Here is a 24,148-nt window from a genome sequence, read left to right on the forward strand (position 1 = left end):
TAGGACAAGCAAAGTCGCCTTTTACGGCAAGCATGGGTTGCTGAAGACCTATTCTACCCCGGATCTTCACGGGTCGGACATATGCAGTGTGGCCTACGTCTAAAAAGTAAGATGTTGATATAATTAAAGCTGCATATACGTTTTGTATGTGCGTTATGCCTGCCATTCAGGCCCAGGAACCTGAAGGAACAACTACACTAACTGAGGCGTGAATTTGATTCAATTTGAGTGAGTGAGTTGGATTTAACGCCGCTTTGAAAAGCGTTCCAGTTATATCACGGCGTGTCAAGGTAATGTGGGAGGAAAGCCCGAAGTAATGCAGGTCTCCGACGTTTACCAGTTTTGTGAAACCCCCGAGCAGGGGTATGGTGCTGACAAACTTAGAAACAATATCGGGGCGAACTGGGATTTGAACGCACGGTCAAAGGCCTTGGGCGTGACCAAGGGACGCAACTCTTCACAGCGATTTGCAGCGCCTTAGACGACTGCGCCACCCGTGTCCCCGATTAAAAGTTAACGATGGTGTTAGTTCACTCAGCTAGACATTTGACTGACTTTAACAACGTCCAAACGGATGGACCCAAGGGGGATTCCTGTCTACAAAGGTCCCCCGTACCCGATTTATGTAAAAGCGGCCTGGTATCGTTCCCCGAAAGCGCGGAGCGGTACTCTTGCTTTCAATCACTAGTTTGCCTGGTCTAGAAGCGATATACGGACATTCTGCCAACTGCGGCTTTAAACAATATTAGTACAACGTCGTTACTAGCAGAGTCTTACCACCCGATTCACTTCGATCGCCTCTGACTGCAAGCTCCTACATCGTTCAATGAACTACTAGGGTTATCCCGGAATTGTCACAAAGCTTTAGGTGTTTTAAGATTAAATACTAGTTTTCAATACAAATCTGTGATACTCTAGCTGTTTTACTGTCAATTTCGACAGACTTTTATAAACTTTTATGTATTTACTCTTGATATATAGATTGGTTGCGTCACGATATGCCTGAAATATTGCCGATTTGACGTTAATTCTTAATTCACACGACAACTGTATAAGGATCTATACCGAAACATCGCCTTTACAGTAAATAAAGAAGTTGTTATCCATAAATTATCTCTACTTTGTTAACTCACTTTAGTTCCGGGATATCATATAAGTGAGTGAGTTTTGTTTAACGCCGCTTTTAACACGGCGTGTCAGCTTAATGTGGGAGGAAAGCCCGAAGTGATGCAGGTCTCAGACGTTTACCACTTCGGTGAAACCCACGAGCACGGTATGGTGCTGACAAACCTAGAAACATAATCGGGGCGAACCGGGATTCGAACCCACAATCATAGGTTTCTGGCGTGTCCAAGGGGCGCAACTCTGCACAGCGAATTGCGGCTCCTTAGACGACTGGGCCACCCGTGCCCCCTCACATAAGTGAGAAAGACATTCTATGATTTACAACCATAATGACTGTTAGGCAACTGTCGGGTCTTATGATGTACACAGATTCCCTGGTCCCCTCACCGAATAATATAAATGGTCTTGAACATATACGTATTGACCGAAGACTGTTTGGCATTTATTTGATAATGATATTAAAAATGATATTATTAGTTACAGAATCATAATGTAAACTTTTTTATGTTTAAGTATTCCTATGCTAGTCTTACAATGGTCGACGTCACGTGACGCCATGGCAACATCCTTCTGTCACAGAGCACCTTTTGATGTTACCTGTTAATTGGAAAAAGCCCGTGAATAATTTACATTTGCTAGACTGAGAGCGCTCGGGTCTATTGCAAGACAGGTAGCTTGGGTAAGACGAGCCACATCATCCAAGTGGGACACACAGCATTAAGGGGGGCTGTGGGGGCACACAGCATAGGGGACCTTGACATATCCTTCATTAACACCAGACTAGAGGACCTTGATATATCCTTCATTGGCATCAGCATAGAGGACCTTGTTATATACATGCTTCACTAGCATCAACATAGAGGACCTTGATATATCCTTCACTAGTATCAGCATAGAGGACCTCGATATATCCTTCACTAACATCAGCATAGAGGACCTTGATATATCCTTTACTATAGCATCAACATAGAGGACCTTGATATATCCTTCACTAACATCAGCATAGGGGACCTTGATATACCCTTCACTAGCATCAGCATAGAGGACCTTGATATATCCTTCACTAACATCAGCATAGGGGACCTTGAAATACCCTTCACTAGCATCAGCATAGAGGACCTTGATATATCCTTCATTAGCATCAGCATAGAGGACCTTGATATATCCTTCACTTACATCAGCATAGAGGACCTTGATATATGCTTCACTAGCATCAGCATAGAGGACCTTGATATATGCTTCACTAACATTAGCATATAGGACCTTGATATATCCTTCACTAGCATCAGCATAGAGGACCTTGATATATCCTTCACTTACATCAGCATAGAGGACCTTGATATATCCTTCACTAGCATCAGCATAGAGGACCTTGATATATCCTTCACTAACATTAGCATATAGGACCTTGATATATCCCTCACTAGCATCAGCATAGAGGACCTTGATATATCCTTCACTTACATCAGCATAGAGGACCCTGATATATCCTTCACTAGCATCATCATAGAGGACGTCCATATATGCTCCACTAACATCAGCATAGAGGACCTTGATATATCCTTCATTTACATCAGCATAGAGGACGTCGATATATGCTCCACTAACATCAGCATAGAGGGCGTCCATATATGCTCCACTAACATCAGCATAGAGGGTGCTAGACCAGCAACAGCAGATCTCCTTATCTTCGCCAGGTTACACTCGGTGTGTTGTGGCAGTGCGTTGCTTACGTAATTATTTCCATCAACGAGTCACATATTGACAGGAGAAATCAATGACGGCCTACGCTGTCCACCAGCCGTTAATGAAGCCAGAGGTACCTGAATTATTCATCGGGTGATTGTCTTACCTGTGCTAGTGGTGTTACATGTTGTGATTGCAAATATGTACAACAGCTCATTGATTATGGCCGTTCTAATACAGTGTTCTATCCGGTCTGACATTCACAGTGTTTGAAATAAACATTTTCAAGAGTCTATTTAGGTCTCCCAAAATTTAAAAAAATAATTCAAGAATTTCAGTTATTCTTATCAGATATATTAATCCATGAAGGCATTTAAATTGACACGACATAACGTTTGTTTGTTGTTTAACCCTGCACTCAGTAACATTCCAGCTGTTTTACGGCGCTCTGTAAATAATAGAGTCTGAACCAGACAATCCAGTGACTGAAATATATATTTCAATTTAATGTTTATCAAACGACTGGCCCACATGACTTACAAACTTTGGTTTAATTTGTTGTTTTTCGTTTGGTTTGCTTTTTGCCGCCATGTGTAAGTAGACCAACTACACAAGTAATTCTACGCCCTGTGGTTTATAACAGCTTTTTGGGGGGCGGATGCTTTTTAACGAACAAGTTTACATAGGATTCAAGCTTAAAGCCGGAAATCCCGATATATGCTTACTTATATGGCATTCAGATTTGTTTGTTTTGTATTAATTGTTTAACGCCGTACTCAGCAGTATTCCAGCAATATGTCTGACCAGACGATCACGTGCTGTAAGGAGCGGAATCACTTCCCGCAGCCCACGATGAGCGTTCGCCTCCTTGCTGTGTGGCCTTGAGAAGGGAACGTTAATAATTCAACGGACTTGGCACTGGCAATATGAGACGGACATGGCCTACTCCCAACACGATGACCAGTACATTCATTCGTAACCACACATGTGGATTTTGACCAGTCCTTTCTTTTCATAAAGGCATGGTTATCTCCAGGGGTCGCATTCAGTAAACCTACCCTATCCCTTGGTCACATTCCCGTGGTTCTCGCGATCTAAAATTACCCGCAAAAACAATTACGGGTCATTAATGATAAAAAAATATTACTTATTTATTTATTATATATTTTTATTTATATTATATATATGGTCGTAACAGATTCTTCTACTCTTACATATCAATTATTTCTAGTTCTTTGTGGATCCGATAATCCATGCAATTCAAATCTGTCTGATAATGAATTAACCATCAAAAGAGCGGCCTGAAATTATACACTACAATAAACGGGTATGAATCTTTCAAATCACACAAACCTTCAACCGACGACCTTTTGTACATCCAACTCAACGATTATCTTCAATTGTTTATAAAACTAGAGATATCAGTCATAAATAATCCATTCCACTTAGCTGCTTAAAATCTATGTCTACCGTCATAAGAATTTAAGTAACAAAAGTCAGAGCCAATCTGTACCATGGGCAAGGGTGATGCATTGGGTTCCGCACGTCGCTGTGCAGAGCTGAGTTCCTTTTCTGCGGTTCGAATCCTAATTTCGTCCCGATAAAAGTCTTGGGATTATCAGCACATTAGGCATGAACGTTGATTTCGGCAAAGTCGTAAATATACTCCTCATAGGAAGTTAAGGAGCACCCGATTGGTTTTTGTATATGACTATAGTTAGTGGGTATTGCAACACACTTATTGTGGGTGTATCAATGAAATATACTGTTCAGAGCGGCGTTAAATCCCACTCACTCATTCAAGTCGTCTAAGGCGCCGCGATTCGCTGTGCAGAGTTGCGTCCCTTGGCCACGCCAGAAACCTATCACTGTGGGTTCGAATCCCGGTTCGCCCCGATTATGTTTCCAGGTTTGTCAGCTCCATACCCGTGCTCGTGGGTTTCACCAAAAACGATAAACGTCTGAGACTCGCATCTCTTCGGGCTTTCCTCCCACATGAAGCTGACACGCCGTGATATAACTGGAATTCTGTTCAAAGCGGCGTTTAACCAACACTCATTCAGAGTCCAGTGGGTTTTAATTGAAGGGATATAGAATACACGTTTGTGAGTTGGCTAGTCTTGTCGAGGCAGTCTTAGTTATTCCCACGTCACTTTTATAACGGACGCCTGATGGTCGAGTCGTCTTAGGCGCTGCTATTCGCTGTGCGGAGTTGCGTCCCTTAGGCATGTCAGAAACCTTTGTTCGTAGGTTCGAATCCTATCTGGTTGTGAATTTTTGTTATTAGGTTCGCCAGCACCTTGCTTGTGCTCGTATGAGTTTGACTAACGTGGTAGACGTCTAAAACATCTCACATCATGCAGGTAAGTAACTAGGATATTGTTCAAAGTAGGATAAGATAACGTTCCATTGTTTAAATTGAATGACGATATGGATATTAATGAAAACAGCATCCGGGCAAAAGTATACCGAGGTTGTGTTTATGTTAATGAAAATTGAAACAACTTTTGCTAAATTTGCTTATTAACCATCACTCATTCCAGCAACATTTTGTAAAAAGTAATCTGTGGATTGGTAATTCATGTAAAGTTAATTGGTTCAATGAAGACTGGGGTCAGAAATTAATTTGCAACCACGTGACCACCCTCGTGTTTGAAATGTTTCAAATGTGTACCGAAAAAAGCAAATTTATTAATTTTCAAAGATAAGATGTCAAAGAAAGCAATCAGAAGTTGTCTATTATGCGAAACTGTTTATTTCGTTTACGTTTTTCAGTAGAATATGTTGTATATATGCACCGTATATCAGTTTTATGGGCGTGTCAGCTTCCTGTGGGAGGAAAGCCTAAAGCAGTGCATGTCATAGACATAGCCTTCGGTTGCAAAATGCGATTTTTGCGCTACGACTATCGTAAGTCTAGCAAATGCACCTCTATACATATGTGTGTGTATTTGCATACGTGTGTAAATATATATGTGTGAGTATACTTGTCATGTGAACACGTTTCCTCGTGCACCACGTGTACGTTTATGCAGAGATATATGGTCTCTGGTTTATGCTAACGCCAGATGATGATCTAACTGATATATCTGTTGATTTGCCAACACCAAATAGATTGTCAACAGTTCTGTATTCTGAAGATGATACTATTCAGTATACAGCAATGCCAACTTTTATCGGGCATCTAGAGCTGGGTGGAAAGTGTTTTCTTTGGGTTTCAAGGAGTTAAAAAATGTGTACAGATTAAATCAAACACATGCTGCTTTATGCGAATATTTTTGTAAGGTAACTCTTTTGTCATTTCACTTTGAATAGAAAACAACCTTTTCATGTTGGAAGTCAAGAATAGACTGGTGAATAGCTGTGCCTTATCCATTTACAGACCTCATTTACACACCTTAGTTAATATTCATGTGAACGCATAGAAAATTTACATATACACACATATGTATAGTTACACATGTGTAAAAATACTTATGTGTGCCCTGTTTTTTTCAAAAAATCAATCATAGCGCAAAGACGTTTTTAACTCCCATTCTTTATCATAATGTTACCGCGTTCACATTCACAACATTTACTAACGTAAGTAATTTTGCACATGTATAACTATACATACGTGTGTATATGTTAATTTACTATGCGTTCACATGAAAATCAACTTAGGTGTGTAAATAATGTATGTAAATTGTGTAAGGCACACATATTCGTCAGTTTACGATTTTCAACACAAAATAGGTTGTTTTCCAATCAAAGTTGAATGAGAAGAGAGTAACTTCACCGAAAATCTTCGCGTGAAGGAACATGTTTCTTAAATTTGTACAAAAAGTTTTGACTCCTTCAAACCAAAAGAAAACTCTGTATATACGCATAAAAGTTGACTGTTGACAATTTGTTTGTTGTTGGCAAAAGAACAGATATTAATTAGATCATCTTCTTACGTTAACATAAACGTTCACATTGTAATATACACACAGTGCAAATTGACATTTACATTTGCACCTGCTTCAGACATGATGCAAATTTGTTCCTGGTGTTAATATTCACACATGAGTAAACGCTTTCACGTGACAAGTATACTCGCGTATGTATTTATACACACATATGTTTAGAGTGAGTATGGTTTTAACGCCGCTTTTAGCAATATTCCAGCAATATCACGGCGGGGGACACCAGAAATGGGATTCACACATTGTACCCATGTCGGGAATCGAACCCGGGTTTTCGGCATGACGAGCGAACGCTTTAACCACAAGGCTACCCGGCCGCTCCACATATGTTTAGAGGCGCGTGTGAACGGGGTAATAGACTTACGACAGTCTAGCCCATTGTGGGACGTGGTATGGGGCCCTGACTGGCAAAGGTTAACAATTCTTGGATTCGACTGGACTCCACTCGTGTCCACGAGGAGAATCGAACCAGCGCCATTGGCGAGCGAACGCTTGAACCACTTGACTACCCAACCGCACATGCACTCAGTAAAGAATGACTCGTATTACACCTCGCATATTAACGGTAACCAAGGTAACAGGAGTTTTCAGTAACACACATTATGGATACTGTGATACCTTATTCATTACTCAAAATAATGTACTATCGGCCGCTGTGGACTTACATTATCTTGTGATATGTATAAGGAATATGCGAACATAATAACGGAGCATATATTAGTGGCACGTATAATATGGGAATGAATAATGGAAAAGGCTACAAGGTGTGCGAGAATATATTATTTAGTACTAGAATTTGAATCTTCCGTATCTCCAGGACTCGTATTTGGGCAAACCTACACTAATCATGGATTCATTCCCGTGGTTTGTAACTCGCATTCTGATTGGCTATTAATGGAAATCAAGGGCGGGTAATTTGACATCGCGAACCACGGACTTAGATCCAGGAGTGAGTGAGGTGTTCCCGAAATGCGACCCCTGGAGATAAAAAGGCAAAAAACTTACCAATTCCAAGCGGCGCCTCTTCATCTTTGCCTGGTTTACCGCAGTAGTCTTTGTCGGCGATGTATGCGACGACAACGAGGATGGGGAAGAACAACAAGGTGACAATGGCCTCCCAAAGGTCAACGTAATCGGGTGTTATTCCTATGAGGATGACCAACAGCCAGAGATACGCGAACAGGCTGAAGAGGCTAGTTACTGCAAACACTTTTACGTTCTTGATCAACCTCTTTTCAGCGTCCGGGACAGCAACAATACACATAGCTGTGATCACCAAAAGGTTGAATGCTGCAGATCCCACGATGGTACTGGGGCCAAGATCTTTAGATTTAAAGTCATTGAAGGTGACTTCTATAACGGATAGTAAGATTTCAGGGGCACTCGACCCCAGCGCCATTAACGTCAAATTGGCCACAGTGTCATTCCATACTTTAATCTCGACATCAATATACCCGGTGGGTGAGGTAGAAGAGTGGATCCGAACCGGTCTAGTCCTGCTGGTGATGGTTTCTATAGCTCGCATGAATATGTCTGCAACAATAGACACTGCCATGAAGCTCCATAAGAGACCAATGAAATAAATGGTGGCTCGCGCGGCTATCGGCCATGTGTACTCATTGACGAAGGGCATCAGGAGCCCTGAATCTGAGCACTTGTAGCTGTCCACATTACACGTGGAGGTGGACGTGTTCGGCATGGTGGCGGTGTGGTGTCGTCTGGTACCTTCACAGGGAACTGTCGTCTGCTACTTCGACGAGAAACTGTCGTCTGCTTCTTTCAAATGGAGTCTGCTTGGTGTTCATCTGGAAGACATGGAAACAGAACAGGCATTCACAAGATAATTCAGCTTTCTTCTTCATTTATGATCTGTAATCACTTCAGACGGACAAGGGAGTGTGACGTCTTTCTGTAGCAAATTAATGTTTCACTCTGATCTACTATTCTCAATGCTTTACGTACGCTGAAAAACAAAACCAGGAGCACTTATTGATGCAGCCGTATACATTTCTCACTGTATGTATATGGACAATAACGACGCACCTGTTACATCATCCATCATACTTGCAATGAAGAACTACAGCATCCCTCCACAAAGAATGTATAGGCAGACAGACCTACAGATGGGTAACCTCATGTCATGTATAACGGGTGTGTTTCTTTACTGAAGCACAGGGTCAAATAGCTCCACATATGCTTATTTCTTATAGACGTGTTGATTGGTTTGTACTTAACGATAGTTATCCATCTCTATGAAAATAATCGAGCCTGGACCAGAAAAAATAAAAGCGACCAAACCCTTTCCATATTCATAAGAAATCTCTGCTAAAAGCAGAGTCAATTGTACAATTCCGACTATATCATGAGCATGTGGTAATGAATCTCCATCAAACAGTGATGACACCGATTGTTCGCGAAAAGGTGAGCGTATCCTGTCACAAGCCCATGCAAAAGCAAGTCACTTGGTCACTTGAAAAAAAACACGGTAACATATGGTTCAAGTAAAAAAATAGGATGCTTCAAATTTTGAAATGTCATCCACACGCCTCCCATAAAAAAAATTTAAAAGCTTTTACCGAGGCCTTAAATATTGTAACCTTGACCAAACAGCCTGTGCACAAGCGTCGTATGACGCTCTTTGAAATGTCCGCAGATGGAGCTGCTCGATTGTTCCTCAAATATTGCGAAATGTGGACTCCAAAGGCTGGAACTGCTGGAATATTGTTCCACATAAATGGAGGGTTGACTATTGTGAAAAACATTCCCCTTGTCATACAGTAATGTGGAGAGTATCATGTCATTCTGAATCTTTATGCATAGATCTAAATATGAAACAGATGAGGGGGTCTCACTGGTATCCTTTATCAGCTGGGTAAGTCAGGGGAAGGGAAATGACTATTTGATGTTTATTGAATGATATCAGATCATCGATAGACTTGAAGCTTGGGTTAAACTTCTTGGCCAAATTACCTTGTTTTGACTTTGACAATCCCAGCAGAAATTCCGATCCATATGCATAAAGTAACAGATCAACAAGGAGAATACAGTTGGTGTTCATGGAGACAGCGTTAGAAATTGGCACTAGTCCTGTAGTCCTTACCAAACTGCCCAATGCTTAAGGTATCCTTAGGACAAGTAGAAATTGGCCAATTTTAAGGGTTTTGCTGTATGTTATCATTATGAGGACTAGTGGACAAAAACTGTTAGTTTCTACCCCTGGGAGATGCCAACTTCTTGCAGTGATTGATATTATGAGTAACGTCCCAGGTCGTCGGGGTACGATGACACCCACAGTCAACCAAGTCAACGAGCCTTACGACCAAGCACAGTCCATCAGAGAGATATCGTTCATTCAGATATACACCCGATACAGACAGTATATAAGGGAGATATCGTTCATTCAGACATACACCCTAAACACACAATATATCGAGTAGACATCGTTCATTCAGATATACACCCGATACAGACAGTATATCAGGGAGATATCGTTCATTCAGACATACACCCTAAACACACAATATATCGAGTAGACATCGTTCATTCAGACATACACCCGATACACACAATTTATCGAGTAGACATCGTTCATTCAGATATACACCCGATACAGACAGTATATCAGGGAGATATCGTTCATTCAGACATACACCCGATACACACAATTTATCGAGTAGACATCGTTCATTCAGATATACACCCGATACAGACAGTATATAAGGGAGATATCGTTCATTCAGACATACACCCTAAACACACAATATATCGAGTAGACATAGTTCATTCAGACATACACCCTAAACACACAATATATCGAGTAGACATCGTTCATTCAGATATACACCCGATACAGACAGTATATCAGGGAGATATCGTTTATTCAGACATACACCCGATACACACAATTTATCGAGTAGACATCGTTCATTCAGATATACACCCGATACAGACAGTATATCAGGGAGATATCGTTTATTCAGACATACACCCGATACACACAATATATCGAGTAGACATCGTTCATTCGGACATACACCCGATACAGACAGTATATCAGGGAGATATCATTCATTCAGATATACACCCGATACAGATAGTATATCAGGGAGATATCGTTCATTCATATATACACCCGATACAGACAGTATATTAGGGAGATATGGTTCATTCAGACATATACCCGATACAGACAGTATATCAGGGAGATATCGTTCATTCAGACATACACCCGATACACACAATATATCGAGTAGACATCGTTCATTCAGACATACACGTACAGAAAGGGCATCTATACACATATAGGTCAGTGGGAAGATAGGGCTTAGGCCGCGTATGGTTTAATAGGGCCATTCAGAAGTGGCCCATGTTAAGCCATTCAACCGCGTTGTTCAGGAACACGGTCGCACGACATTCGACCTACTCATACGTTTAACAACCAGGCAACAGGGCGAGGTAAAAGAGAACGCACTTAGCGGTGAATACTGTAAGATTTAAATTTCTTCTGTGCCCAACCTTTACTGTGGCTTTGGAGTCAACAAATAATCAACGCTTATGGCAACAGGTAGTCAATGTTCCCATTACAGTTAATCCCTATAGAGAACTGTACCCCACAACGGTGCGCGTTAACCAACAAACGCTTAAGGCGCCTTTACACAGGGCTGCGACCTTTGTGCCACCTTTGAACGATCAAAAACTGGCCAGGACGCTCATGGTCGCCTAACCCAGAAAATCATGTTTCTATGTAACTGCTCGAGTTGTTAAGCGTATGCAACCACAATGAAACACTGCAGGTACAAGCCCTCTATTTATAGGCATGCTGAGGAGGCACTACAGGTAGTTTAAAGGAGCCAGAAAAGAGGCAGAAGCATTGCCATGGTGTCTCAAGGGTTGCCGTGGTCGCCGAATGGAGGCACGGCGGTCGCCACAGTCACCGTTCAATGCACTCTGTTGGTCGCCGAAAGGAGGCACAAGGGAGGCAGAAGCATCGCCAAGATTGACGGGAAAATATTTTAGCAGAACGCATCTATTACCTGGCGATCATTGGGCGACCACTGTGCCTTCATTCTGCAACAAAGACAATGCCTGTGCCTCCCTTCTGCCTCCTTTGAGCCACCTTTGAGCAACCAACCTCCTTGGCGACCTTTGTGCCCCTTTTTTGCACATGTTCAAAAATTTACGGCAACCATGGCGTCCATGGCGATGTCTGAACCTCCTGTGTACCGCCTTGGAACGACCTAGGCAACCATTCTGCCTCCTTTGAGCCTCCAACGACGACCTGGCAAATTTTAAGGTCGCACACGGGAGGCACAAAGGTCGCCATCCTGTGTAAAGGCCCCATTACGACCATTTTCCAGCGTTTAGGTCCGAGCCTGCCTGACACCACCCTCGATTATCCAGTGCACCATAGAGCTATACACTGGATATTTCAGGATGGCCTGCACGAGCAAAATAGCACGACACCAAGATTGCCTTCTTTGAGCACTCATCTACAAACTGCCATATATATTTATTCAGAACAGTATTTGATACAATATTCCTTTACCATAAATCTATAAATTTGTAATGTGTGGTACAGTTAAAGGGTTGAAGGGCAGGAAGTATCGGCTAATGGGTACATTTGCATCTCAAATGCCTACATACCATAGTAAGCTGAGTGCGGCAGTACGAAAAAACAACAATAAAATTTATCAACAGTTTCATCAATTCATTGTCGATTTAAAACCCATCCCGATAAGAGTCTGACATATAACAAAATCGGGGGTAAAAATACTTCAACTTCAGAACTACACGTATGTATTTCTCGCGTGTTCGGAAATAGAATTATAAAAAAACAGTCTGTTTACACAAGTGGCGAATAAGTGGGTGAGTGAGTGAGTGTGGTCTTACGTCGCTATTAGCCTTATTCCAGCAATATTACTGCGGGGTGACCTGAAATAAGCTTCATATATTGTACCCACATGGGGAACGAACCATGGCCTTCGTCGTGCCGAGCGAACGCTTAAACCACTTGGCTACCCCACCGCTTCAGCTTGTGAATACATGAGTTGAGTTTAACTCCGCTTATAAATTTCAGAAATATCTGGGTTTGGAAGATTAATGTGGGGGAAAACCCGGCGCGATGCAGGCCTTAGACGTTAGACGGCTATGGCTCGAAACCAAGGATCATTGTCAGAGCACATTTCGGATTCGAACTCACGATTGTAGGATGCTTGCATGCATAAGGGACGCGACTCTGCACAGCGTATTCCGGCGCCTTAATCGAAAGGCCATCTATGCATATAACACCGTGTAGAATAAATAATTTCATCAACAGCCTGACCACCCGATCCCGTTAGTTGTAAGAGGCGACTAACGGGATCGGGTGGTCAGGCTCGCTGACTTGGTTGATGCATGTCATCGTATCCCGATTGCGTGGATCGATGCTCATGATGTCAATCACTCGATTGTTTGGTCCAGACTCGATTATTTACAGACCGCCGTCATATAGCTGTGATATTGCTGTGTGCGGCGTTAAACAACAAACAAACAAATAAATCAACACTGTCATCTTTTCACACCTATTGCTTTGTTCATTCGATCAACCACTAATTTACCCGATCAATAATCTTTTCAATTAACAAACGCTGTTATGAAATGTGATACCCCTGAAACTCACCAGCACCAATATGACGTCACGGTTGGCGGGTGTATTCATACATATGTTTTAGTATATATCAATACTGTTTATTGGCTCAGAGCCATTCACTCGACATAAACGTATACACTCAATGACAATCTCCCACCCCACACAGAATCTGGCACCTCGTTACTACCATAACACGATGTATATAGGCGGGTCTGCTTTATTTGAGTATATCTTTTCTAATCGCTTGTAGCAGTAAAAATAGAATGGTGTCGTTCGAAAATTATTCACGAGAGTTAAGTAGGCGGGCGACATTTGTGAAAGTGAAGCAGAAAAAAATTAAATGAGGGGAATATTATCAAATCTAATATTTTCGATGAACAGAAGCAGTGAATATTTTTCGTTTAATAAATAGAATCAACTTTTCATAACGATTTTCTGTTTATCGCTTGTTTCCTTTCAGCAATATATTTTAATTATTTAAAAGATTGTAGATAAATTAAAATATCAACAATTTTTGTTGTGTTTTTTTTTAAACCAGAAGTACTTAAATTTCGTATACAGGAACTTTTTGAAATGAGTTTTCATGCATGCTGTGTTTTACAAGTTGTGGATTTTAAAGATGTAAGAAATACAATCCAGACTGCAAAAATATAACAAAGTATAACATGACCAAAAATATATTTCACAAAGTTTAAGTACAAATACAAAAAAACATCGGTTTGTGTAACTGTACATATCACAAACAGTAAACAAATGCTTATTAGAATATGCATGTAGTTTCATTAAACAGAACTTTAATGTGGCTTGTCTGATGTTTCTCTTATCAGCTGTGTTAGCTACAGGGTGTAAATGACTCCACTCTCCATACATGATAATATGAGTAAAGATCTGAATCCCTAATAGAATCTATACTGACTAACCAGTATCCCTACAATCCTGTTGCTACGCACGAACATCTCACCTTTAAACACGATAACTCTTCGGCTACACATACATATATTTTTTCAGGGATTAAGATAATCCTCCAAATCATACTGCCATGGTAACGCTTTCTTCCGTCCATTGTTTTCATTACTATTATTGATCCCATAGTCTACCCGTTTCACTCACCTGTTTCACTCCCCACTCGCCAGCGTTAAGGACTGGTTTCCAGCGTGTTTATCTTTGTCGCTAGCACGGTGCAGTGCCGACGTTACGCGACCCTCCCCCGGTTGTTTTTGCCCGTCTCTCCCCCGCCCCGTGTTTTGCGCGTTGCTAGCAAACACTCTCCAATTGACGAGACATTCGTTCAGGTAATCCGCAAGGGCGACAACCGGGGCTTTCCCAACACGTTTTCCACACTGCGAGTATGATGAGGTCGGTCCACATGCGTACTTCGAATCAGATCAAATATTTATTGTATAGTTCCGAGGTACAATGTTGAGGAATATGGGGATTGTTCTGGAGAATATTGGAAAGAAACATGTTTTCACATATTGTTTCTTGCCTTTGGAGGAAACTATAAATCAATATGTGAAATATGATATGCAATTATCATCGTTTATCGAGTTTGAATGAATCAGGATTCGATCATGTTAATAATTATTATCAAATGACAACAGGTCACGTGTCACGAATGATGATGATTAGGAGGAGGATTATTATGGTGATAATAGTAATATGTACATTTGTAAAGCGCTATTTCATCACAACGCCATCTACGTTACCGTTCGACATATTCAGTTCATTGTATATTATCATCAGTCCAATACAGTAAACAACGTTTATAACGATTTGGTTTGGTTTGTTTTTTGTTTAACGCCACACTCAGCAATATTCCAGCTATATGACGGCGGTCTGTAAATAATCGAGTCTGGACCAGACAATCCAATGATTGACATCATGAGCATCGATCAACCAATTGGGATCGATGACCGGGCTTCAACCAAGTCAGCGAGCCTGACCACCCGATCCCGTTAGTCGCCTTTTACGACAAGCATAACGAACACGCTTATAACTAACAAGGGTCATTTCCTGTATATGTTTTATCATTTTATCTGTGTGTCATTGGCTGCCTCCGTGGTGTAGAGGATAAAGCGTCTGCCCGGAGAGCGGAAGCTCGGTTGTTTGATGCCGCGTCATACCAATAGACGTTACTTTTTGTTTCCCTGTCTGGCGCTCGGCATTAAGTGGATAAAACAAGGACTGGTCAGCTCGGAGTCAGAATACTGTGTCTGAGTTAGGTATTCATGTTAAACTGCGGCATGGTATCTCAGTGGGCTAGCCCTATAAAAAACGGCATTAGTCCGCAAACACACAAACGCACACACGTACATGCATTTTGTATATATACACCTCGTCAAACGTTTTGCACCACCAAAATTGATAATTAAAAAAAGAGATGGGCAAAGAGGAGCTGGAAAGTGAGTGAGTTTGGTTTTCCGCCGCTTTTAGAAATATTCTAGCAATATCACGGCGGGGGACACAAGAAAAGGGCTTCACACATTGTACCCATGTCGGGAATCGAACCCGGGTGTACGGCTTTAACTAACCACTAGGATACCCGACCGCCCCAGAAGCTGGAAAGCGAAACTAAAGCAAAAACAATGTTACTGAATGTCAAATACGATGTTAAGTTTATGAATAATATATAAAATGAGCATGTGCAAAGAAACAAAGCAACTTTATTCGCCAGTGACTGCAAGGGCTGTAATTGGGGATAAAGAGAGGCAGTATAAGTATGGTAACTGTCAGAAATGAATTGGACAAATCAACACGTACGTGTCTAAGGGGCATTCACATGGTACAGGGTTTAGTTTCACACTTGGATATTGCGGTTGATTTCATTTCGACCGTTTGTATTAGTGACTTAGACAAAATGTCAATTGATTGTTAATGGTATGATGAATTCAGGGATGTATGTATCGTAGCTGAGTGTAAAATACATGTGATGTGACAGGCATCTCGTCTGACGCGAAAAGAACAGTGATTTTGTAACGCTATCCAACATGGAGGTTCGGTCAAGAGTTTTTATGTTTCGAAAACGAATATAGGGGTATGGGAGTCTTTTCGGAATGATTGGTGTTTTTACAAAGAGCAGACACCCAATGGTTTTGTAATTGAACTTCTCGCGTAGCTATACGTTATTTGAATACATAATCACATTTAGAACAGTGAATTGGTAAAATGCGAAAATGGCATTGTTTTCGTTGTACACTATTTTCAGATGTCGTTAGTGATACATATGCTTCGGCTAAAATAGTTGTTAATGGCATCATATTATATATACTTTCCCACAGCATCTAAAACTGTGACGTGTATTTGTGTGTATGATGTATTTTAAGTTTTAGAAACGTATTATGGACCTAATCTCATCTTGGTCTATACTACAGCGTACAGTCACATAGCCTGTCGTTTCAAATAACACCATGAACAGTTTAACCAGGAGAACTAGACCGATGCAAATGTCAAAATATATAATTTGGTACAGTGGTATTCTACGTACTTACTTTTCATAGGTCCTTTATTGAGTGGTGACACTTAGGATACCGAAAACAGGAGTTACCGACGTGAATCGGCGTCGCCATTTTTGTTTACAAATTGACGTGTAAATGTCACGTGATTTTCATACGCGTTTTGATTGGCTGCGTTCATACAACTTGTCGCATGAAAATAGACCATGTCCTATTTCGTACAACTCGCGTCCAACTAATTGCATACGTCAAAAGTTTGACCGACTTGCCCGTTCACACGATGCAATGTGTTGCATGCAACAAATTGTATACAACTAGTTGTACCGTGTGAATGCCTCTTTAGTAACGTTGCACCAATGTCACAGCGTACACGTCAATTTCTGGTGTAGCCACCCCGTGCACGGATCACATCAGCAAGACGTCTCTTCGTGCTCATGTCAGACGCCTGATCCTTGTCTGAGGGATATGCTGCCATTTCTCATGCAATCTCATTAAAATCAGATCTAAGTTCTCGCTGCCGCTAAACAAAGATCTGAGGACATCCCATTGCGGGTCACGTAAGAACGACCTTTCGCGAACTTTGACCGACCACTGAAACGAATAACAAGAAGTCGATATCAGCCAATGAGAAAGCAGCTTTCCCGATCTTTACGGCACTCGTTTCAACCTGGCGACTTCCATTTCAGGCTACGCTTGAAAAATATGTTGACACAGTTCTCGATTAAAATTTTGAAAACTTAACAAACGAACATTCCGGAATGTCTAATATATGGTTGAGATTGTATGGCAGTGCTTCCCATGTACTGTGCAACGTCTCCTCCGTTCAAATCTTTATCCCACGGAAGCGAGAGACACTCGACGGAATCAGTCGTACGGGCCGTAACTGTCGTTCGGAATACCCCGTGTTAACGTTTTCGAGATTGCATGATTGGAAAACACATTCCGACTGTCACTTTCATGATCTGGTAAGCGACGCGTTGATTGGTCGGATGAAAGGTCGTTCTGACGTGACCCTTAATGGGATGTCCTCAGATCTTTGTTTAGCGATAGCGAGATCTAAGATCTGATTTTAATGAGATTGTTTCTCATGCAATGCCGTGGTCAATTCCTAGAGGAGGGTACGTGGCTCTAACACAGTTTTCCGAGCCGAGGGAGTTAACTGACTCATTATATAAAAGATGAGGTGTGATGATATGGGGTTTAACGTCGCGTCCAAGATTATTGCACTTATATAGCGACGTGCATGCGCGTGTGTGTGTGGCTGCTTGTACTAGACCGGACTGATGCCGATTTATAGTGCTATAGCACACTGAGATACCATGCCGCAGTTTAACATGAATACCTCACTAAGATACGGTATACTGACTCCGAGCCGACCAGTCCTTTTTTTAGCCCCTTAATGCCGAGCGCCACACAGGGTAACAATAAGTACCATCTGTTAACGTTTTTTGGTGTGACGCGGTCGGGGCTCGAACCCCGGACCTGCCGCTCTCCGGGCGGACGCTCTACCCCTAGACCACAGAGGCGGTCTTGACTATAAAAGAACTAGTCTGGAATTCTGGAGTTATATTTTGGTTGGACTAACAAGTCTATGCCGAGTCCAATCAATATCGCGTAACGAAATCGACATTCGATTTATAAACACCATGGCGACTGCCGTGCTTATTTTGGTCGTTTGCAGGATTTGTAGAGCACGTGTACCGTCAACTGGGCGTCGACAGATATTTTCCGATATTTTTCAAGTTTTGAATCAAGCTGCTCAATTGATTTGATGCGCATCGCGTTTTATTACACTAAAGACCTTGATTATCGATCAGATCGTCTTGACTGGGCCTGCCCTTATATTTGAGGCAAATGCAAGTGATATGAAAGGTGGAATCTGATTGGTCAATAAGAGGGACATAGAAGGGAAATAACTGATAATAGCCGCTGGTGGCGCTTCGATCAAGCCATGTAAATCCAGCCTAGTTCGGCAAGGGTGGAAACTGGACTTTTACAGTAGGTTTAACGCCCTTGCCTCGGGAAGATGGGTCTAACCCTACGTCCCAACTGATCCCATCCATTGAATTCAGATCTGGGCTTCGAGAATTCAAACTCAGAGTCTCAATGACGTTGTTCTGGAGATAATCAGTCCCAGCATGTGCTCTATGGGATCGGGCATTGTCCTCCATGAAGACAGGACAACAGAATATGGTCCAGTATGGTATCTTTGACCTTTGTCCATTTAATGTACCCTGAACTGTGACAAAATATAGTTTACAATCAAAGGAGCATCATCCCCAATCCCCATACCATCACTGAGTCGCCACCACATGCCAAGGTTTCCTGGATGTTGCGCTGATGGTAAGACGTTCCACTTCCAGACACGAGTCCTACCATCAATGTGGTGCAATATAAAACTGACTCTTGTCAGACCAATGAATCCTTCGTGACGTCAAGTTCCAGTGTGTTCAATGGTCTGGCTTGTGTTGGGGGTGAGAGTAGTGGACGTCATATTGGTCTTCTGGCCCTTGATCCTTCTGCATTCAGAAAGTATCAGTGTGCTCAATAGTCTGGCATGTGTTGGGGGTGAGAGTAGTGGACGTCATATTGGTCTTCTGGCCCTTGATCCTTCTGCATTCAGAAAGTATCAGTGTGCTCAATAGTCTGGCATGTGTTGGGGTGAGAGTAGTGGACGTCATATTGGTCTTCTGGCCCTTGATCCTTCTGCATTCAGAAAGTATCAGTGTGCTCAATAGTCTGGCATGTGTTGGGGTGAGAGTAGTGGACGTCATATTGGTCTTCTGGCCCTTGATCCTTCTGCATTCAGAAAGTATCAGTGTGCTCAATAGTCTGGCATGTGTTGGGGGTGAGAGTAGTGGACGTCATATTGGTCTTCTGGCCCTTGATCCTTCTGCATTCAGAAAGTATCAGTGTGCTCAATAGTCTGGCATGTGTTGGGGTGAGAGTAGTGGACGTCATATTGGTCTTCTGGCCCTTGATCCTTCTGCATTCAGAAAGTATCAGTGTGCTCAATGGTCTGGCATGTGTTGGGGGTGAGAGTAGTGGACGTCATATTGGTCTTCTGGCCCTTGATCCTTCTGCATTCAGAAAGTACCAGTGTGCTCAATAGTCTGGCATGTGTTGGGGTGAGAGTAGTGGACGTCATATTGGTCTTCTGGCCCTTGATCCTTCTGCATTCAGAAAGTATCAGTGTGCTCAATGGTCTGGCATGTGTTGGGGGTGAGAGTAGTGGACGTCATATTGGTCTTCTGGCCCTTGATCCTTCTGCATTCAGAAAGTACCAGTGTGCTCAATGGTCTGGCATGTGTTGGGGTGAGAGTAGTGGACGTCATATTGGTCTTCTGGCCCTTGACCCTTCTGCATTCAGTCAACGCATGATGATGCTAAGGGAGACTCTGGGAATGACAGTGATGACGGAGAACAGTGCAAGTTGCAGTTGGCAGCCGTCATGCCTGGCGTGCAAAGACCCTGTCCTCTCTGGTCCCCCCTTCCGTAGACGTCCTGATCTCGGCAAGTCCATCACATGTCCAGTCAATGTGTGTTTTCTGATGAGTCGACGGATTGCAGCATGATTAATGTTCAACACGGTGGCAATGGCCCGACATGACCTGCCAGTTTGGTGCATACCAATGAATTGCCATGTTTGATTTTCTGGAACTGTACGCTCAGGCATTTCAGTTACAGACTTTTACATTGGCAGACCTTCAAAATTAATAGCAGTAAAGACGCGTGAACGTAAACGTGTATTTCTCTATGGAGACCCCTCTGGTGTGATCGCATAAACGCACCCATAAGGTTTGGGCAGTTGAGGTGGCTACCATTCTACAGGCAGATGGTGTGTCTACACACAGTGCACCATTTGACGATCTCTACACTGAAATGAACTCTCAATTACACTTCAAATTTGTTGTTGCGATACTTTTAAACAGGTGTATAAGTGCAATAATCTCCATTTCACCTAGCCTCAACATGTCACTATTCTGACATTGGAAAGTCGGTTCCATTTATAGCGCACATCTTCATCTCCCATTGGCTACAAATCACAAGATATGTTGAACAATATATGCCAATCGCTTCCTTAATAACTTACCTATAAAAACGTATACTTTTTTTTCATTGCAACTTAACTTCGAATAAGGACTTCTGATTGAGGACAGAGACAGGTTTCGTGGGGATCGCCATCTGGCATCCTTCATTTTCATCAATCTCATTAAAATCTGATCTTAGTTTTCGCTATCGCTAAACAAAGATCTGATGACATCCCATTAGGGGTTATGTCAGAATGACCAGACTTGATTATTTTACAGACCGCCGTCATAAAACTGGAATATTGCTGAGCACGGCGTTAAACGAAAACCAAAAAAACAATCACTTGGCACCCCCGCACACATCTTTCACTGTTAGAATTTAATCTCCCGCTACCTCTCTTCTATAATAAATTACCAGTCCCTAATTCGAATTTTCTAAATCGATGTGTATTTACATAAAAGAAAAAGAAAACCACCAAAAATCCAATCTGCGATGAAAAATGTCCGATATGTTTTAGCGTGAGGTAAGCTGGCAGTTGAGGTGGTCACAGACAGCAAATGCTTATGACTCACCGTTCACGACTCAAGCAACTTCTTAGAGCTTACCATTTAGATGGACCTGCAATATTTAAGTGAAAGCTAATAAAACAACCGCAAATTAGTTTAAAATTGTGACCTGGACCCCCAATGTCAGCAAACCATGTGCCAGAAAGTGCTAGAATGCTTCCCTAGGAAAATTAGATACATCAAATCTCGGACACGAACAGCAGACACGTCCGACAAAGGTGTTTCAGATCATGTCTGTTTCTTTGCTGTTTACATCAGCACTCCGCAATGTTCAGCTGAGTAAACAGCGACCTGTATAAAATCATCACTAGACAATCCAGTTACTGATATTATGAGCAACAATGCACGCCGTCAGGTACGATGACACACAAACAACCAGGACACCGAGCTTGACCACCCGATCTATTAAGTCACGGAGATTGAACACCCGATCCATTAGGTCACCGAGCTTGACCACCCGATCCTTTAAATCACCGAGCTTGACCATCCGATCCATTAAGTCACCGAGCTTAACCATCCGATCCATTAAGTCACCGAGCTTGACCACCCGATCCATTAAGTCACCGAGCTTGACCACCCGATCCATTAAGTCACTGAGCTTGACCATCCGATCCATTAGGTCACCGAGCTTGACCACCCGATCTATTAAGTCATCGATCTTGACCACCCGATCCATTAAGTCACCGAGATTGACCACCCGATCCATCAAGTCACGGAGCTTGACCACCCGATCTATTAAGTCATCGATCTTTACCACCCGATCTGGTAAGTCACGGAGATTGACCACCCGATCCATCAAGTCACCGAGCTTGACCACCCGATCCATCAAGTCACCGAGCTTGACCACCCGATACATTAAGTCACCGAGCTTGAACACCCGATCCATTAAGTCACCGAGCTTGACCACCCGATCCATTAAGTCACCGAGCTTGACCACCCGATCCATTAAGTCACGAGCTTGACCACCCGATCCATTAAGTCACGAGCTTGACCATCCGATCCATTAAGTCACCGAGCTTGACCACTCGATCTATTAAGTCACGGAGATTGAACACCCGATCCATTAAGTCACCGAGCTTGACCATCCGATCCATTAAGTCACCGAGCTTGACCACTCGATCTATTAAGTAACGGAGATTGAACACCCGATCCATTAAGTCACCGAGCTTGACCACTCGATCTATTAAGTCACCGAGCTTGACCACCCGATCCATTAAGTCACGAGCTTGACCATCCGATCCATTATGTCACCGAGCTTGACCACTCGATCCATTAAGTCACGGAGATTGAACACCCGACCCATTAAGTCACGAGCTTGACCATCCGATCCATTAAGTCACCGAGCTTGACCACTCGATCTATTAAGTCACGGAGATTGAACACCCGATCAATTAAGTCACCGAGCTTGACAACCCGATCCATTAAAGTCACCGAGCTTGACCATCCGATCTATTAAGTCACGAGCTTGACCATCCGATCCATTAAGTCACCGAGCTTGACCACCCAATCTATTAAAGTCATCGATCTTGACCACCCGACCCATTAAGTCACTGAACTTGACCACCCGACCCATAGTTACCTCCAGCATCGTTTGCTGGGACGCTATTCTGACAGGAATCTCCACGGGGTTTCAGATATGTTTATGAATAATACCTTCAATCCTAGTAGACCTTATGAAATTGCAGAACATTTCAAAAAACAAACTTTCAAAACGTTGCTGAGGAGAAAAGCCAGACATATCAAGAATAAATAATGAGGCACATTTTCCCAAAAATGGGAGGGGAGAAAGATTTTTTTATTTTACTTATTGAAAACGAAAAGTGACGAGGAAGGAGTCTGGGAATCATTGATCAATTAAATATGTTTGATTTCACACAATTTCAGGAAAATCGTGTTTGAATTACCAAGGCATTATACTATTCTTTAGTGTCATACTATATGTTAGGGGTATATCATTTAGGCACCATATTGAATGCTTCCACAGAGGGAACTTGTAGGGTCGTAGACACATGTCGACCATATTACTCATCCAAAGGTGCCCATCTATCAATATTTTGTGATACCTTCTGGCATTAACGTCTCTCAGTAATAGGGAAGCAAGAAGACACTGGCCTGTAGATTATTGAGATTTGACCAAACCAGTGATTGATATCATGAGCAACACCCTCCACCTTGGGTATGAAAACAAGTCACCAAGCCTCATCACCATGAATTGAGTGACCTCCCACAAGCAGGATCTGATGCTGGATGGGGGTACGGCTGACCCAGTCGTCAAAGTGTGACGCGAATTGCGTTCCTTGGGCACGCCAAAACCCCATGATTTGTGGGTTCGAATCCGGGTTCGCCATGTTTTTTTTTAGATTTGACAGTACCATACCCGTGCTCATGGCTATCACCAAAGTGGTAAACGTCCAATACCTTCATCTCTTTCCTACCACATTAAGCTGACATTCTGTGATAAACTGGTAACTGCGTTAAACCCCATCTCACAGAGATGCTGGAAACCATTTCTAACCCTGAAATCCACAGGGCGTAGGTACACGTCATGTAATTGTGTAATGTGAATGAATGGTACAAGGATTGATGAACACGATTTAGAAATACCCAACCAGGAACCCAAAAATGGACGGCAGTAGAAAAATGCAATCGATTGCTCCATGCACACATTTGTTCATGCTTGGTGAAATATGGATCCACCCATAATTTGTTTTG

At 42.4% G+C, this 24,148-nt stretch overlaps 1 protein-coding gene across 4 annotated transcripts in view; it reads right to left on the reverse strand.

Moving 5' to 3' along the window:
* LOC124141175 (sodium/calcium exchanger 2-like) overlaps nt 1-17,053 on the reverse strand; it is a 44,033-nt gene extending 26,980 nt beyond the window's left edge. For 3 of the 4 annotated variants that reach the window (XM_048392225.1, XM_048392223.1, XM_046509106.2), the window contains exons 1-2: nt 14,497-14,615; nt 7,764-8,563 (exon numbers count right to left, since the gene is read on the reverse strand). In XM_048392225.1, the coding sequence (XP_048248182.1) occupies nt 7,764-8,457 (694 nt within the window). In that variant the 5' untranslated portion in view covers nt 8,458-8,563; nt 14,497-14,615. Of the gene's footprint in view, nt 1-7,763; nt 8,564-14,496; nt 14,616-16,874 lie in introns of those variants that run through there. The other variant, XM_048392224.1, reaches the window with a different exon arrangement.
* Nucleotides 17,054-24,148: the final 7,095 nt, after the last annotated feature.

This window comes from Haliotis rufescens, unplaced genomic scaffold (assembly GCF_023055435.1).
Source record: "Haliotis rufescens isolate VD_foot unplaced genomic scaffold, xgHalRufe1.0.p SCAF_11, whole genome shotgun sequence".
NCBI lineage: Eukaryota > Metazoa > Mollusca > Gastropoda > Lepetellida > Haliotidae > Haliotis > Haliotis rufescens.